Genomic DNA, 15751 nt, shown 5'->3' with positions numbered 1-15751 from the left:
CTCTTATTGTTCTGTGAGAAATGTGGCTGGGATAGCTTGGGCTAACCTGTTGGAGGATGAGATCTGTCATCCCAACACAGGATCACAACATTGTGATTTATTTTTATTTTTTTTTATTTTTATTTTTTTAAAAGATTTTATTTATTTATTTGACAGAGAGAGATTACAAGTAGGCAGAGAGGCAAGCAGAGAGAGAGGAAGAAGCAGGCTCCCTGCCAAGCAGAGAGCCCGATGTGGGACTCGATCCCAGGATTCTGAGATCATGACCTGAGCTGAAGGCAGAGGCTTAACCCACTGAGCCACCCAGGCACCCCACAACATTGTGATTTAATTATCTGGTTTTGTTATCAAAGTGTATTTTACCCTTACAGACAGAATTGTGTACTTTCCCCCCATACTTTAATCTAAAGAAGTTATATAAGTTAGGAATAACCCCAATTCCAAGAAGGTTTAGTCAAATTTGCTCTTAAAAGTAGACTTGGTAGTTTTTCTGACTATCCAATATAATACTGTATTTGCAGGTCTTTTTTTTTTTTTTTTAAAGATTTTATTTATTTATTTATTTGACAGAGAGAGAGAGAGAGAAGACAGACAGATAGACAGACACCACAAGGAGGCATAGAGGCAGGTAGAGAGGAGGAAGAGGCTCCCTGCTGGGTAGAGAGCCAAATGGAGGGCTTGATCCCAAGACCCTGAGATCATGACCTGAGCCGAAGGCAGAAGCTTAACCCACTGAGTCACCCAGGCGCCCCTCACTGGTCTTTGTAAGTTTTCTGCTTCTTAAGCTGATTTTGGAAATTTATTTTTTATTTCATCTAAGTTTTAAAATTTAGCGGCTTTAGGGGCACCTGGGCAGCTCACATGGTTAAGCATCTGCCTTCAGCTCAGGTCAGGATCCCAGGATCCCGTGATCGAGCTGCCGCACACTGGGCTCCCTGCTCTGTGGAGTCTCTCCCTCTGCCCTCCCCCTGCTCGTTCTCGATCTCTCCCTTTCTCTTTCTCAAATAAATAAATAATATCTTTAAAAAATTAAATAAAATTTAGTGGCTTTATAGTATTTATTCTTTTTGAGTGAAAAGCCACTTTTTAATAAAATGATGGTAACAGGAATATGAGAGATGTTGCTTTTGGAGGGAATAACAGAAGAACTTTCTTATTAATGGTAATAAAAACTTTAAAACCCTGTTAGAAGTTGAAAAATTGGAACTACCAATCTCCAAAGCATCTCTTTTACCTAGAAATTTAACACTTCAATTACACATTTTAGGGTATGTACACAATGAACTGCTTAATTAGTATCTGTTTCTTCTATTACTGCTTGTAGGTTTTGTTTCAATTGATTCAATTTTCTGTCCTAAGTACATGTAACTATTCATTATACTGTACTGTTGGACAGCAAATTTTTGCTAAATGTGACTACCAATAACTTTCATATTTTTTACACTGGTTTTGTTCCTTCTTTTCTCTTATTCATTTACATATAAAATATTTGTTATGGATCATATTCTTATAAGTTAAATTCTTGGGGTGCCTGGGTGGCTCAGTGTTATAAGCCTCTGCCTTTGGATCAGGTCATGATTTCAGGGTCCTGGGATCGAGCCCCGCATTGGGCTCTCTGCTCAGCAGGGAGCCTGCTCCCCCCACCCTCTGCCCACCTTTCTGCCTACTTGTGATCTCTCTTCGTCAAATAAATACATAAAATCTTTAAAAAAAAAAAGTTAAATTCTTATCAGTTTTTTTTTTTTTTAAGATTTTATGTATTTATTTGACAGACAGAGATCACAAGTAGGCAGAGAGGCAGGCAGAGAGAGAGGAAGGGAAGCAGGCTCCCTGTCAAGCAGAGAGCGCGATGCGGGGCTCGATCCCAGGACCCTGAAATCATGACCTGAGTGGAAGGCAGAGGCTTTAACCCACTGAGCCACCCAGGCGCCCCATTATCAGTCCTTTAAATGACAAATAATTTGTCTCAAGTGACAATTCTACAAGATACACTGAACACATTAAAACAGTACTCTTGCTAAACTGACTTAATACTTTTAAAAATGTGTATGGGGGGGCGCCTGGGTGGCTCAGTGGGTTAAGCCGCTGCCTTCGGCTCAGGTCATGATCTCAGGGTCCTGGGATCGAGTCCCACATCGGGCTCTCTGCTCAGCAAGAAGCCTGCTTCCTCCTCTCTCTCTCTCTCTGCCTGCCTCTCCGTCTACTTGTGATCTCTCTCTGTCAAATAAATAAATAAAATCTTTAAAAAAAAAAAAATGTGTATGGGATAGCAGCAGGAGTCCCAGGGCAGATGTGGTAGTTAGAGCCAGAAGTGGGAGACTTGGAAGAAAAAGAGCAAAAAAGGCAGTGAGTTTGGATTATTATGGTAAAGGTACTGTGAACATCTGCTTTTAAAAAATCAGTCTAGGGATGTGTGGGTGGCTCAGTTGGTTAAGCGCCTGCCTTGGGCTCAGGTCATGATCCCAGGGTCCTGGGATCAAGCCCCACATCAGGCTCCCTGCTCAGCTCAGCAGGAGCCTGCTTTTCCCTTGGCTTGCAGCTCCCCCTGCTTGTGCTCTATCTGGCATGCACTGACAAAATCTTATTAAAATAATTTTTTTAAAAATCATTCTATAAACACATATTTTATTTCTCTTATGTAAACACCAAAGAATGGAATCAGGTATATGCATACTGATACGGTGAATTACATGGATTAATTTTCAAACACTGTAGGAACTTTGAATATCTGGAGTGGGACGGTTGCAGTGTATTCTTCTTCTTCTTCTTTTTTTAAAGATTTGTTCATTTGACAGAGAGTGCGCTCAAGCACAAGGATGGGGAGTGGCAGGCAGAGGGAGAGGAAAAAGCAGGCTTCCCACTGAGCAGAGAGCCCAATGCAGGACTTGACCCCAGGACCCTGGGACCACAACCTGAGCTACAGGCAGACGCATAACTATCTAAGCCACTCTGGCGCCCCTGCAGTGTGTTATTCTTATCAAAACACATCTTTTACAATAGAACATTCCACATTTAGAGGAAGGACAGGGGAAGGACATTCCATGGTTTTCAGTAGCACCCCACTTCATTTTAAAAACCTTAGCTAAATATCTCATTTCTTTGGCCTTTGTAAAGTCCTTAAAGTATCATGAAATCATCTACATAGAAAGTATTACCCAAGAGGTACAATATTTTTAGTACACAATAAAGTCTTTGTAAGGAGAAAAAGACCAATTGGAGTAAAGTATGTTCTACTGATCCGAACTTTTACATGAAGAAAGAATAACTTTTAAGAGTTCTATATCAGGGGCACCTGGGTGGCTCAGTGGGTTAAGCCTCTGCCTTCGGCTCAGGTCATGATCTCAGGGTCCTGGGATCGAGCCCCGCATCGGGCTCTCTGCTCAGCAGTGAGCCTGCTTCCTCCTCTCTCTGCCTGCCTCTCTGCCTACTTGTGATCTCTCTCTCTCTGTCAAATAAATAAATAAAAAATTTTAAAAAAAAGTTCTATATCAGATTTTTGTAATTTTAATATTTAATGGGAAGTAATGCTTTTATCATCTTCCACAAATACAAACAGGTATTTTATATTTTTAAAAAATTTTAAGTACTTTATTCCATAGCATGAGGTTTATAAAAAGTAACCAATATCTGTGATATAAGTAATTCTAAATCATCTCCAGCTTTCAGATACATAGTAATAATTCTTCCTTAAAGGAGGAGTTTTGAAATACTTCTGGGTTTTCTGTTTTTACAAACTGCTAGCATTGTATTTACTATGACTTTAATTCCTACAGGTTCTACATATTCCCTTAACTCCAAATAAAAATTTTCAAATACCCTTTAGGTATTGCTTAGGTATCTCAAAAAAAAAAAAAAAAAAAAAAAAAAAAAAAAAAAAAAATATATATATATATATATATATATGGCCCAAACTGAAATCACCTATACTCTGCATTATTCAGCAAATATGTACCACCTAAACACAATGTAAGACACTATTATAGACTATGGGCGCCTGGGTGGCTCGGTGGGTTAAGCCACTGCCTTCGGCTCGGGTCATGATCCCAGGGTCCTTGGATCGAGTCCCGCATCGGGCTCTCTGCTCAGCAGGGAGCCTGCTTCCCTTCCTCTCTCTCTGCCTGCCTCTCTGCCTACTTGTGATCTCTGTCTGTCAAATAAATAAATAAAATCTTTAAAGAAAAAAAAAAAGGAGAAAAAAAAAAAGACACTATTATAGACTATAAATACTAAGACATGGTTCCTTCTCTTGAGAAGCTAAAATGTAGCAAAGAAAAGTATTTTCATCCTACTAGTTTTTTTCCCTCCTCACTAGTCTTTCTTCTCAGGATCTTCTGTACCTTTCTCCTCTTCTTCCAGGTCTCTTAATGTTGGGTTGCCATTAAGTCTCATTCTTTAGGTCTCTTTTCTTTCACACTCATGCCCTTGGTGACTGTATCTAACCTCCGGCTTTATATACCATCTATATGCTGACAACTCCCACGTATGAAGAGCTAGCAGAGCTCCCTCTTGACTGAAAACTCCAGACCCCTGCGAATAAACAGGTATCTTATTTCAAATGTAACATGTCCAAAAATGACCTGATTTTTTTCCACTAAAAATTACAACTCCCACAGATGACCCCATCTTGGCTGTTAGCAACACTATCCTTCCACTTGCATACACCAATACCACTGAGGTCATCTTTATATCTTATTTCTTATCTCATGTCCCACATTCAGTCCATCTTAAAATCTTGTCGACTCAACCTTCAAGTATATCTAGAGTCTGTCCACATCTCACTGCTTCTATCACTATCATCAGAGAAGACTGAAATAGCAGCCCAACTGGTTACTTTTCACCTCTGTACTCACAATGTTTCTACATATAGCTGGCGTAAGTCTTTAAAACACAAATCAGATCATGGTCTGATTGATCTGCTCAAAGCTTTCCAAATGATTCCATGTCACTGAGAGTAAATGTCAAAGAACACACCAATGCCTATAAGGCTCTATCTCTCTGACCTCTATTCCTCTCACTCTCCCATCTTGCTTACTGCTTTAGCTACCCTGGCCTTCTGTTTCCCACACATACTATGGACACTCACACCTTACCAATCTTACAGTGGCTGTTCCCTCTTTCTGGTACAATCTTAACTCCGGTATCTACATGGCTAACTTCTCAAGTCCTTGTTCATGTTACTTTCTCAGTGAGGCCTACTTTCAATGCTTATGTTAGCCGGTCTTCAAAGATGGCTCATTTTACCCTTAACATATGCAGAACCCGAATTTTATCATGAGTTACTTTTTTTTTTTTTTTTAAGATTTTATTTATTTATTTGACAGAGCGAGATCATAAGTAGGCAGAGAGGCAGGCAGAGAGAGAGAGGTGGAAGCAGGCTCCCTGCCAAGCAGAGAGCTCAATGCGGGACTCGATCCCAGGACCCTGAGATCATGACCTGAGCCGAAGGCAGAGGCTTAACCCACTGAGCCACCCAGGTGCCCAATGAGTTACTTTTTAATTCTCTAACAAGTCCAAGTATCTTTCCCTTGTTCCTTCTCACTTGAATTTCATAGTGTTCCTTCTTTGTAATATACCCTTTTTATAAGAATTTAACTCTTGCTCAAACTTAATAAAATGAAAACACTAGATTAGATATTGCAAAATGTGGCTTTCCTCTTTACATTACTATTGTTTAATTACAGAAGAACTTTCTTTACTGCTGGGAAAGAGAATATACTTCCTGACATTTAGGAGCTGGCCTGGTCTTATAGGTAGCTACTTGGCATTCAAAGGGACATCTTGGTATTCTCTTGTTGAACTACACGATTTCAAAGAGTATCAACATCAGACCAGGCCATTCTTTGACCACGAAAGAGCAAAACAAAAGCAAGTATGTACAGTTAACCTTTAAAAAACATGGATTTGAATAGTACAAGTCTACTTAACCACAGATTTTTTTGACAGTACTATAAATGTATTTTATCATTTTTAGTAACATTTTGTCTACCTTGTAAGAATACAGTATGTAATACATACACCATACAAAACATGTATTATACATATATATGTTAGGGGTAAGAGTTCTGGTCAAGAGTAGGCTGTGAGTATAGTTAAGATGGCGGCAGGGGGAGGGAGTTAAAAGTGCAGGGGGTTGATGCTCCTAACCCCCACATCATTCAAGGGTCAACCATAATCTTATGTCTGAATAAGAACATTGTCCAAAACACAAAGTACCAAACAATCCATAAGTGATAAGGCCACAGTAAGGTATAATGAGTGGACACCCCAGCTATAGTCTACATTATTAACATACTTGGCAAAGACCAGTGATTACTGGTCTAAATATTTTTAGTTCTAGGTTAGTTTAACACATAGTTTTTCTTCTTTCATGATCTTAAACAAACTGATTTATTAAAAGAGCTCAACTTAAACAACTAATAAGTACATTAGCAATTTCAGAAATTTGAAAACACAGGAGAAAAGTACAGTGACTGTAATTTTCCTCATAATCAATTTAACTTCTCTGAGCTTAAAGTGAAGAGCGTTTTCCAGCAGTTGGTCCCTAATCATCAGATCTTCTCAGGTTCAATGAACTGTTTTCTGTTTTCACCACAAACTTTCAATTCATTCTTCCAGGGCTTTCTGACTCAATTAAAAAGAAAAGGCCTTAATTAACCTCTCTAGCATTCCTCTATCAGTTAGAAATATCTGAGCTATTCTTTCTGGTTTCTTTGCCTTATAATTTCCTGGCTCTGTATTCTGTGTGCTCAGACAGATGAATTAACAACTAGGTTAGTCTTCATTTCTTTTATCTCCCTTTCCCCACTAGCCTTCCCAATCAACTACGTAGCAGAATGTTTTAATCATCATCCGCATTAGTTTTCTCAAGGACAGGCATTTGAACATAAGAAATGATTATTTCTCAAACACTAGTTGCTTTTTTACAATGACTTGGGCGTGAACTTTATTTCTTTAAAAAGCTAACAATAAAGCAAAACTTAAGCCACAAAAGGAAGAGCAAATTAAACAAATTTACTCTTCAGTGCAGTTGCATTTAGATGAGTTTAAGACAAAAAGGAGAAAAAAAACAAGCAAACAAGTAAAAGGCAAGGGACTGATGATTACGCCACTTAAAATGTAGGGGAGATCCGTTCTCTGTGAAATCACAGAGAAAGAGAAGAAAAGAATACATAAATTACAATTTAATTTTTAGTGAAAATAAGTTGTAAGGTTTCACTGGAAGCAATAACTAATGTCATCCTCTTTCTGGGCAGAATACTTGAGTGCTTATTTTATTTTATTTTTTAAAGATTTTATTTATTTATTTGACAGAGATCTCAAGTAGGCAGAAAGGCAGGCAGAGAGAGAGGAAGAGAAACAGGCTCTCTGAAGAGGAGAGAACCCGATGCAGGGCTCAATCCCAGGACCCTGAGATCACGACCTGGTCCGAAGGCACAGGCTTTTAACCCACTGAGCCACCCAGGCGCCCCCTTGAGTGCTTATTTTAAATACTCTCATCATATAGAAATTATTTCCAACTCCTCAAAAACACCAGCTGATATTATTATATAAAACAAGTTTTCTATATAATCAACAAAAACCCTGCTAAAACTAGAATTAAAAAAAGAGAAACACTACAGTCCAGTAGGTTGTCATAACTCACACAATTTTTTAAGAAGCTGCAAAAAGTTGAAGATATTAAGGACACCGATGCAACAAAACTGCACCATTCTCAATTCAAAGTAATAAACTCAGAGTCAATGCCATTTTTCAGGAGACATATGCAAGCATATTCATTACTGAGTGAAGTATTATCTTCATACCATGAAGAGTGGTAGCAGTTTGCCGGCCTTTCCCAGGTGCATACAATTGTATTAGTAATATTCAAATTATTTCAGATATCTTTCCTTATACTTTAACATTTTCCATTTAAAAAGATCAAAAAGTAGAAAATACCCCTTTGGGATGGAATGTTAAACTTGATGACCTCTAATGTCACAACAATTCTACAGTTCTGTGTGTTGACTTAACTATCAGCATGTGGAGAGCTACAATGACAGTGGATTAAGTTCCTCCTAATTTATCAAGTAAAACTTGTCACTCTAAAAAAGCAACAGGAACTGAAGCTCATTTCAAACTATCCTTAAAGAGAAGCTTCAAGCTGAGGAAATCTATTTAACTGAAATAAAATCATGAAGGGAAAAGTCACACAAACTAAAAACCTATGGACCTGAACTCTTCAAAACGTTAGTATCATAAAAAACACAAAAAGATGGGCAAACTGTTCCTAATTTTAAAAGACTGAAGAGACACAATTGAATACTATGTGATCTGTAACTGGGGGTGGAGGGGCAAATAACTAAAAAGGGCATTTTTAAGCAACAGGGAAAATGTAATGTCAAATTTCTTGAGAGTGATAATGATATAGTGGTTATGTATAAGGATTTCCTTGTTCTTGGGAAATGCTTCTTCCAATATTTAAAGTTCATGTCTGCAACTTAAAATTTTAAATAGGCTTACCAAATAGAAATTTTATATAAGCAACACTTTTTCCCTGAACATATTTAAATTCATATATATTTTTAAAAGAGAAAGAAACTAAACATGGCAAAATGCTAACAGAGTGTGAATCCATCAGTGTTGTCAATTTTTATGTAGGCTTTTAATATGGCTATGAAATTTTTTAAATAAACTGGAGAAAAACAGGATATAAATAAATCTAATCTAAGTAGTAATTAGATTCTAAGTTTTTATTTAAAACACAAATTTTTCATATCACAGAAAAACAATAATTTTTTAAGTAGGTTCCATACCCAACATGGGACTTGAACTCACAGCCTTGAAATCAAGACTTGAAACCAAGGCTCTGAGAACTGAGCAACCCAGCTGCCTCCAAATAACAGAAAAATTTTAACTCAAGAGTTAAATGTTTCAACAGAAGTTTAAAAATTTACAAGTTTTGGGGCACCTGGGTGGCTCAGTGGGTTAAAGCCTCTGCCTTCGGCTCAGGTCATGATCCCAGGATCCTGGGATGGAGCCCCACATCGGGCTCTCTGCTCCGCAGGGAGCCTGCTTCTCCCTCTCTCTCTCTCTGCCTGCCTCTCTGCCTGTCAAATAAATAAATAAAATATTTAAAAATAAATAAATAAATAATAAAAATTTACAAGTTTTAAACTTAAAATTTATTAACTATAGACAACTAAAACTCAGTAGAAAAATAACTACCATAACCTTCTCTGAACCCAAAATGAATATGAACACGTTATACCTCCTAACAAAGGATTTAATCCTTAAAACAGAAGTATTAAATTGATGACCTGCCTACAAAATATACAATTACTTGGTATGAATTGCCCATAACTAAGATAACTAGGGTTTAATAAATGAAGGCATGCAAATAAACATGCATATTTATTTACAACTTTTTTATAGAAATGGGTAGGCACAGTTGTAAATTCATAAAAAATTAACTGTTAATTATGAAAACAGGATGATTCTTTTAATCAGTCCTAAAATGGTTTTCATAATAAATCTTAAAATATAGAATTGATATAATACAAAGATCCCTCCTGTATATTCCTATCATCAAGACAAAAAGTAACTTTGCAACCAAGAGCTATCGAATATGATTGCTAGGCATTTACTGGTGCTACTACACTAAACTTTCTGGGACTTGTTTCAAGTTTTTTTCAAATGTTATAAAGAATTATTTGAATATAACTTGGAATTTAGTGTTTGTTGAAGTCTTATCTTTTGGCAGACAATTTAATATTTATTCTCTTGTGATTTTTTTTTTGTAATTATGTAAGAAACATGTTCATTCTAAAATTTTCAAGTATCTACCTCTCTCTCTATTGGACCAGGTAAGCACTTAACATTTTGGAACGTTCCACATTATCTTCAGTGTATATCAAACTAAGCCTAGACTATACGCAGCAAGAGAACACTGACCATGTCCTTTTATTTCTCATCATTAACTATAATCCTAGGTCCCAATACAGTACTTGGCAAAAAGTGGTCTTTCAATAAATATTCAATGATGTTCAGTTCATTTATAATGTTACACAAGTTTTTTTTTCAACCTAACACTATAACGTAAATATTTCATGCCAATATTGATGGAACTATATTAAATTCCTCTCTATGGCTATATATAAATAGCATAATCAACAGCAGACACCACCATTGTTAATAGTTTCTCATCATTACAAATAATAGGACAATAAATACATATAAATACATAAATTTAAGGATACCTAAGTATATACATGCATGTATCCACAGCATTTAATTAAAAAGTCATTTAAAAGTTTTTATAATTTATCTCCACATTGCTTTAAACTATCATATGGTAAGTTTTATATATATGAAAGTTAATACAACACTTTTTACTTCTGTATTTTTGTTTGTTAAAACACAATAGAAATCTTAATAAAATTACATGTTCTTAAGTACAGAAAGCCGGGGGGAAAAAAATCTTACCATTCTTGCTGACATCCAGTTCCCTGAGATTAATGAGATTTGCAATAGATGCTGGTAATGTTGTTAAATCATTGTCTGGCAAACTCAGTTTGTGTAGAGACTGACAGTTAAAAAGTTGCTATTGAAACAAGGGAAGAAAGGATTTTGATTATTTAAGTTTCCTTAAATATTTCATTTGTTAACCTTTATACAAATAAATATTATTAGTGTGGTTAAACTTAATGAATTATACTTACAAAAACATTAGGAAAGATCTCTTACTGTTTCATGTTATTATGGGTCTGAACACAAGTAAACTACTCAATCATTTACATCCTCATACTTCTGCCCCAAGCAAAATGCACTCAGAAAGAATAACAATGTGAGGGGCGTCTGGGTGGCTCAGTGGATTAAACTGCTGCCTTCAGCTCAGGTCATGGTCTCAGGGTTCCGGGATAGAGCCCCATATCTGGCTCTCTGCTCAACAGGGAGCCTGCTTCTCCCCACCCCCCAGTCTCTCTGCCTGCCTCTCTGCCTAATTGTGATCTCTCTCTCTGTCAAATAAAGAAATAAAATCTTAAAAAAAAAGAAAGAATAAAAATGTGGTGTGTTCTTTATTAAGTAGTAAAAAAAATAAGTGGCTATTAAATATGGCAAACTTTGGAACTTGTATTTCAAATATTTTTACTCCAAAATGAAAATATACATAAATTAACCCCAAATATGACAACTGACTCAGAATGACTCAAAATATTTAATTCTGACTTGGGAGGACAAAAAAATTTATAAACAAATATATTCTTACACTAAAATCACAGTAATAAAATGTACTTATTTATTTTTATAAAATGTATTTAAAATAAAGTATATTTAACCAAAAGTGTAGGTAAATGGGTCACTTCTATACTTCATACCAAAAAACTGTGTGGAGCACAGAGAATTTTTAGGGCAATGAAAATACTCAGTATGATACCAAATCACAGATACATTTCATTATACATTTGTTTAGGCTCATACAATGTACAACACCAAGCATGAACCATACTATAAGCTATGGACTTTGGGTAATGATAATTTTTCAATATACATTCATCAATTTTAACATAAATACCACTCTGATAGAGAATGTTGACAATGGTGGAGGCTATGAATGCGTGGGGATAGTGTAGGTATATGAGAATTCTCAATTTTGCTATGAATCTGAAACTGCTCTTAAAAAGTAGTGTTTATTAGCAAATCAAACAAAAAACTATTATCAGGATAACACTGAATAAGCCCTTTTTAAGAAGAGCATTCTTCCAAAAACTGAAAGAAGTACAAGTGATTCAATTATCTGCACTATCACAGCAAGACTCTCTTTTCTATTCAATCACCAAGCTGAAACCCTACTAGTGCTTATTACAGAAAGGGACTAATCTTGGACTTCCAAGTTCTCCAGAATAACTAAGTAAGATAAATTACTTTCTAAAGAACAGTATGTAAGGAAACAGTAAATTACAAAGCACCTTATTACAACCTGGGGAAGTAATTCATAAACATGCAACTATAATCTTTAATATTTTATCCACAACCATACACAGATTTCTTTATAAGACAATCCTGGATGGCACTGGCCTTTCAAATGTTTTTACTACTAACCACCAAAGGAAAAGCCTTTTTCAAAGCACTGTTATCCAACATGTATATACACACGTGTACACACACACACACACACACAGAAATCTAACACATAGATTCCATGCACCAATGGACACATGCAACACACTGTACTTTCTATTCTATTTTAGTTACGGTTGCCAGATGAAATACAGGATGCCTGATTAAATTTGGATTTCAGATAAACAATGAGTAATTTTTTAAAAGATTTTATTTATTTGTATGACACACATAGAGAGAGCACAAAAAGGGAGACCAGGAGAGGGAGAAGCAGGCTCCTTGCTGAGCAGGGAGCCCAAGGCAGGGCTGGATCCCAGGACCCTGGGATTATGACCTGAGCTGAAGGCAGGTGCTTAACCAACTGAGTCACTCAGGTGCCCCAACAATGAATAATTTTTAGATGTACATCCTATTTATTGCATAAAACACACTTATACTAAAAAAATACTCATTGTTCATCTAAAAATTATAATTTAACAAAGTGTTCTCTATTTCTATTTTCTAAATCCACCACGGTAAATCATAGCTCCTTTTTTTGGAAATGCCACACATGCTTATGAGTCACCAATACATCTCCATCCAGTTTTGATAAACACTACTGTTTGGGTAGTAAAACATTCTAACAAATTAAAACTACTGAACAAACTGAGGGTTGCTGGAGGGGAGGTAGGTGGGGGATAACCTAAATGTGTGATGGGTAATAAGGAGGGCACTTCTCATGTTGAGCAATGGATGTTATACATAAGTGATGAATCACTAAATTCTATTCCTAAAACCAATATTACACTAGATGTTAACTAACTAGAATTTAAATAAAAATTTGGGGAAAAATAGCTACTGCAGTTTTTCCATAATAAACAAGAAAATGAGTTGAGAATAAAGAGGCATTTTTTTAAGGATTAAAAAAAGTAGCCACTGAAAAATTTTAGCAAAGAAACTGGTAATGTGAGAGGATATAGCATGGCAGCAAAACAAATTTCCTCCATCTAGCTGTTCTTAGATTTCAGAAATGTTATGTCCCCCAAAACCTTTCCAAACAAACTAAAATGGGATAAATAGAACAGTACCTCTAAAAACCTGCTTAATAACAAAATTATTAGGTGACAACAAAAGGACAATTTATTCTTAATTATAATAATGTAGATCAACGTCTTATTAAAACTAGAAAAAGTATTAATTTCTATTTCTGTCTAGCTAAATCTATTGGCTTCAGAAATCATGTAGTCTACAAAAAATGGAAATTAAATACAAAACTTTAACTTAAAACTTGCTCAAATACTCAAGCAATTAACTTGAAGAAACAAAGGTTAAAATTCTATTTAAAAAATACTGGAGGTGCCTGGTAGTACAGTTGGTTAAGCATCCAACTCTTGGTTTTGGCTCAGGTTGGGATCTCAGGGTTGTGAGATGGAGCCCTGTGTAGGATTCCAGGCTCAGCTAAGAGACTACCTGAGATTCTCCCTCTCCCTCTGCCCTTCTTCCTGTTCACATGCTCTCTTTCAATAAATAAATCTTTAAAAAAAAATTCAAGTTCTGTTGCATGTCCTAAAATAAAATTAAACCAAAAAAGAAAAGAAAATAGAAACAATGGAAACACAAACATATTGGCAGCATTATGGCTACACCAGGGATATCGTATTTCTTGCATAAAAATAACCAAAGACAATTCTTAAAAGACTGTATGAATATACCTTTGGAAGCTCTTCAATCTGATTAGCATCTAAATAGAGCTCCTCCAAAGTTTTCTCAAAACTAAAAATCTCTTTGGGAACCTGTTCCAAACTGCAGTGAGAATAATCAAGAGTAGTGACAGTCTCCTCTTCCCCTCGTAGACAACGACATGGTACCAACCGCACAAACAAACTTCGTTTTGTAGTCATTTTTAGACACTGCAATATTGAAATAAAAATACACTTAGTTAAAACACACATTATAATCAACAATTTTCCCAAAAATAACTCATTTATCACGATCTATGTAGCAAATATAAGTATATCCTTCTTTATATTCATACAATGGAATATATTCAAACATATTGTTACTGTCAGAATTTATATACATTTATATATACTGAATTTCAAATGAAACTAAGTACTTCTGTACTTTAAAAAATGACCTGTTAAATACCTATTTATATGCTTCTGTAAGAAACATGCTTTATGAGTCCTGCTTATTCTCAACTAGAAAAACCCTAATACTCAAAGATACTTCTTTAATTTCTGGGTAAGAGCTATTTTTTTTTTTAAGATTTTATTTATTTATTTGACAGACAGAGATCACAAGCAGGCAGAGAGGCAGGCGGGGTGGGCGGGGGGTGGGGGGGAACAGGCTCCTCACTGAGCAGAGAGCTGGAAGCAGGTCTCGATCCCAGGACCCTGAGATCATGACCTGAGCCGAAGGCAGAGCCCTAACCCACTTTGTCACCCAGATGCCCCATGGGTAAGAGCTATTTTTAAATTAAGAATTTGGGGGCACCTAGGTGGCTCAGTCAGTTAAGCATCTGCCTTCAGCTTAGGTCATAATCTCAGGGTCCTGGGATCAAGCCCCAGTTGGGCTCCCTGCTCAGCAGGGAGTCTGCTTGTCCCTCTCCCTCGGTTCCCCCTTTTCATGCTCTTTCTCAAATAAGTAAAGTATATATTATATATAAAGTATATGTTATATATATTTATAATAATATATGTTTATATTATTATATATATCAGTTTTGAGTAGGAAGTAGGACTGCAAATATATTTTCAGATCTTCCGTAATGAGCCATCAGAATCATGATCCCAGGGCATCTTGAGTGGCTCAGTGGATTAAGCCTCTGCCTTCGGCTCAGGTCATGATCCCAGGGTCCTGGGGTCCAGCCCTGCATCTGGCTCCTTACACCGCAGGAGGCCTGCTTCTCGCTCTCCCACTACCCTTGCTTGTGTTCCTACTTTCGCTGTCTCTCTCTCTGTCAAATAAATAAATAAAATCTTTAAAAGAAGAAGAAAAAAAAAAAAGAATCATCACCCCTTTAACTTTCCAAGGCTCTTCCATATCAAAATTTCAATACATGCCAAGTGAATTTTGTTTCAATTAAATATTGGTCTTTTAATTTTTCTAAACAGCTTATAGGTCCTATATTTGTGTAAGGTTACACATTAGAGAATAAACTTGCTTCAATAAAGTATATACAGACTTCATTGTTTCAAACTAAATGGGAGAAAGGTTTAGTTCTGAATTAGTAAAAATTCTCCAGGCTAATTTTAACCTATCCATAGGTTAATTCCAACTAATCTAAGATTATATTACCAAAGACAAGCCTAGGTCAATAAGTAAGAATGACTGTTAATCAGTTAACAACTCTTTGTAAAATACAAATTCTCACCTTAATCAGAAGACAATTAGAGTAATAGAATACTTCTAACCAGAGCCAAGATTATATTGAAGCCAGTGAGGGAAACTGCCTCAAGCACAAAATACAAGGAGGCACCAAAGAAAACTTAATCAAATTAAATATTTTAATGCTTTATTTTTTAATTAAAATCACTGAAAATTAATCTGTTTATGAACAAAATGACTAATTTTTAAATAAGGACAGGATTGGTATTATTTTTTTCTTTTGCCTCAGGCTTCAATATGGCTCTGCAAGGCACTACTACCAACTTCTATTTCAAAGTACATCAGT

The 15751-nt window shown here is 36.0% G+C and overlaps 1 protein-coding gene across 8 annotated transcripts in view; it reads right to left on the bottom strand.

Annotated features, from left to right (window-relative positions):
• The window catches only part of LOC111156877 (erbb2 interacting protein), a 130586-nt gene that overhangs the window by 65047 nt on the left and 49788 nt on the right, over window positions 1–15751 (bottom strand). For all 8 annotated transcript variants that reach the window (XM_022517993.1, XM_022517995.1, XM_022517998.1 and 5 more), the window contains exons 3-4: window positions 13788–13985; window positions 10462–10579 (exon numbers count right to left, since the gene is read on the bottom strand). In XM_022517993.1, coding sequence (XP_022373701.1) covers window positions 10462–10579; window positions 13788–13976 — 307 coding nt within the window. In that variant the 5' untranslated portion in view covers window positions 13977–13985. The remainder of the gene's footprint in view (window positions 1–10461; window positions 10580–13787; window positions 13986–15751) is intronic.

The sequence above is a fragment of the Enhydra lutris genome, unplaced genomic scaffold, assembly GCF_002288905.1.
Source record: "Enhydra lutris kenyoni isolate GAN:26980312 unplaced genomic scaffold, ASM228890v2 scaffoldscaffold50, whole genome shotgun sequence".
NCBI lineage: Eukaryota > Metazoa > Chordata > Mammalia > Carnivora > Mustelidae > Enhydra > Enhydra lutris.
The sequence above is the reverse complement of the archived record's forward strand: the minus strand, read 5'-3'. Positions and strand labels throughout refer to the sequence as shown.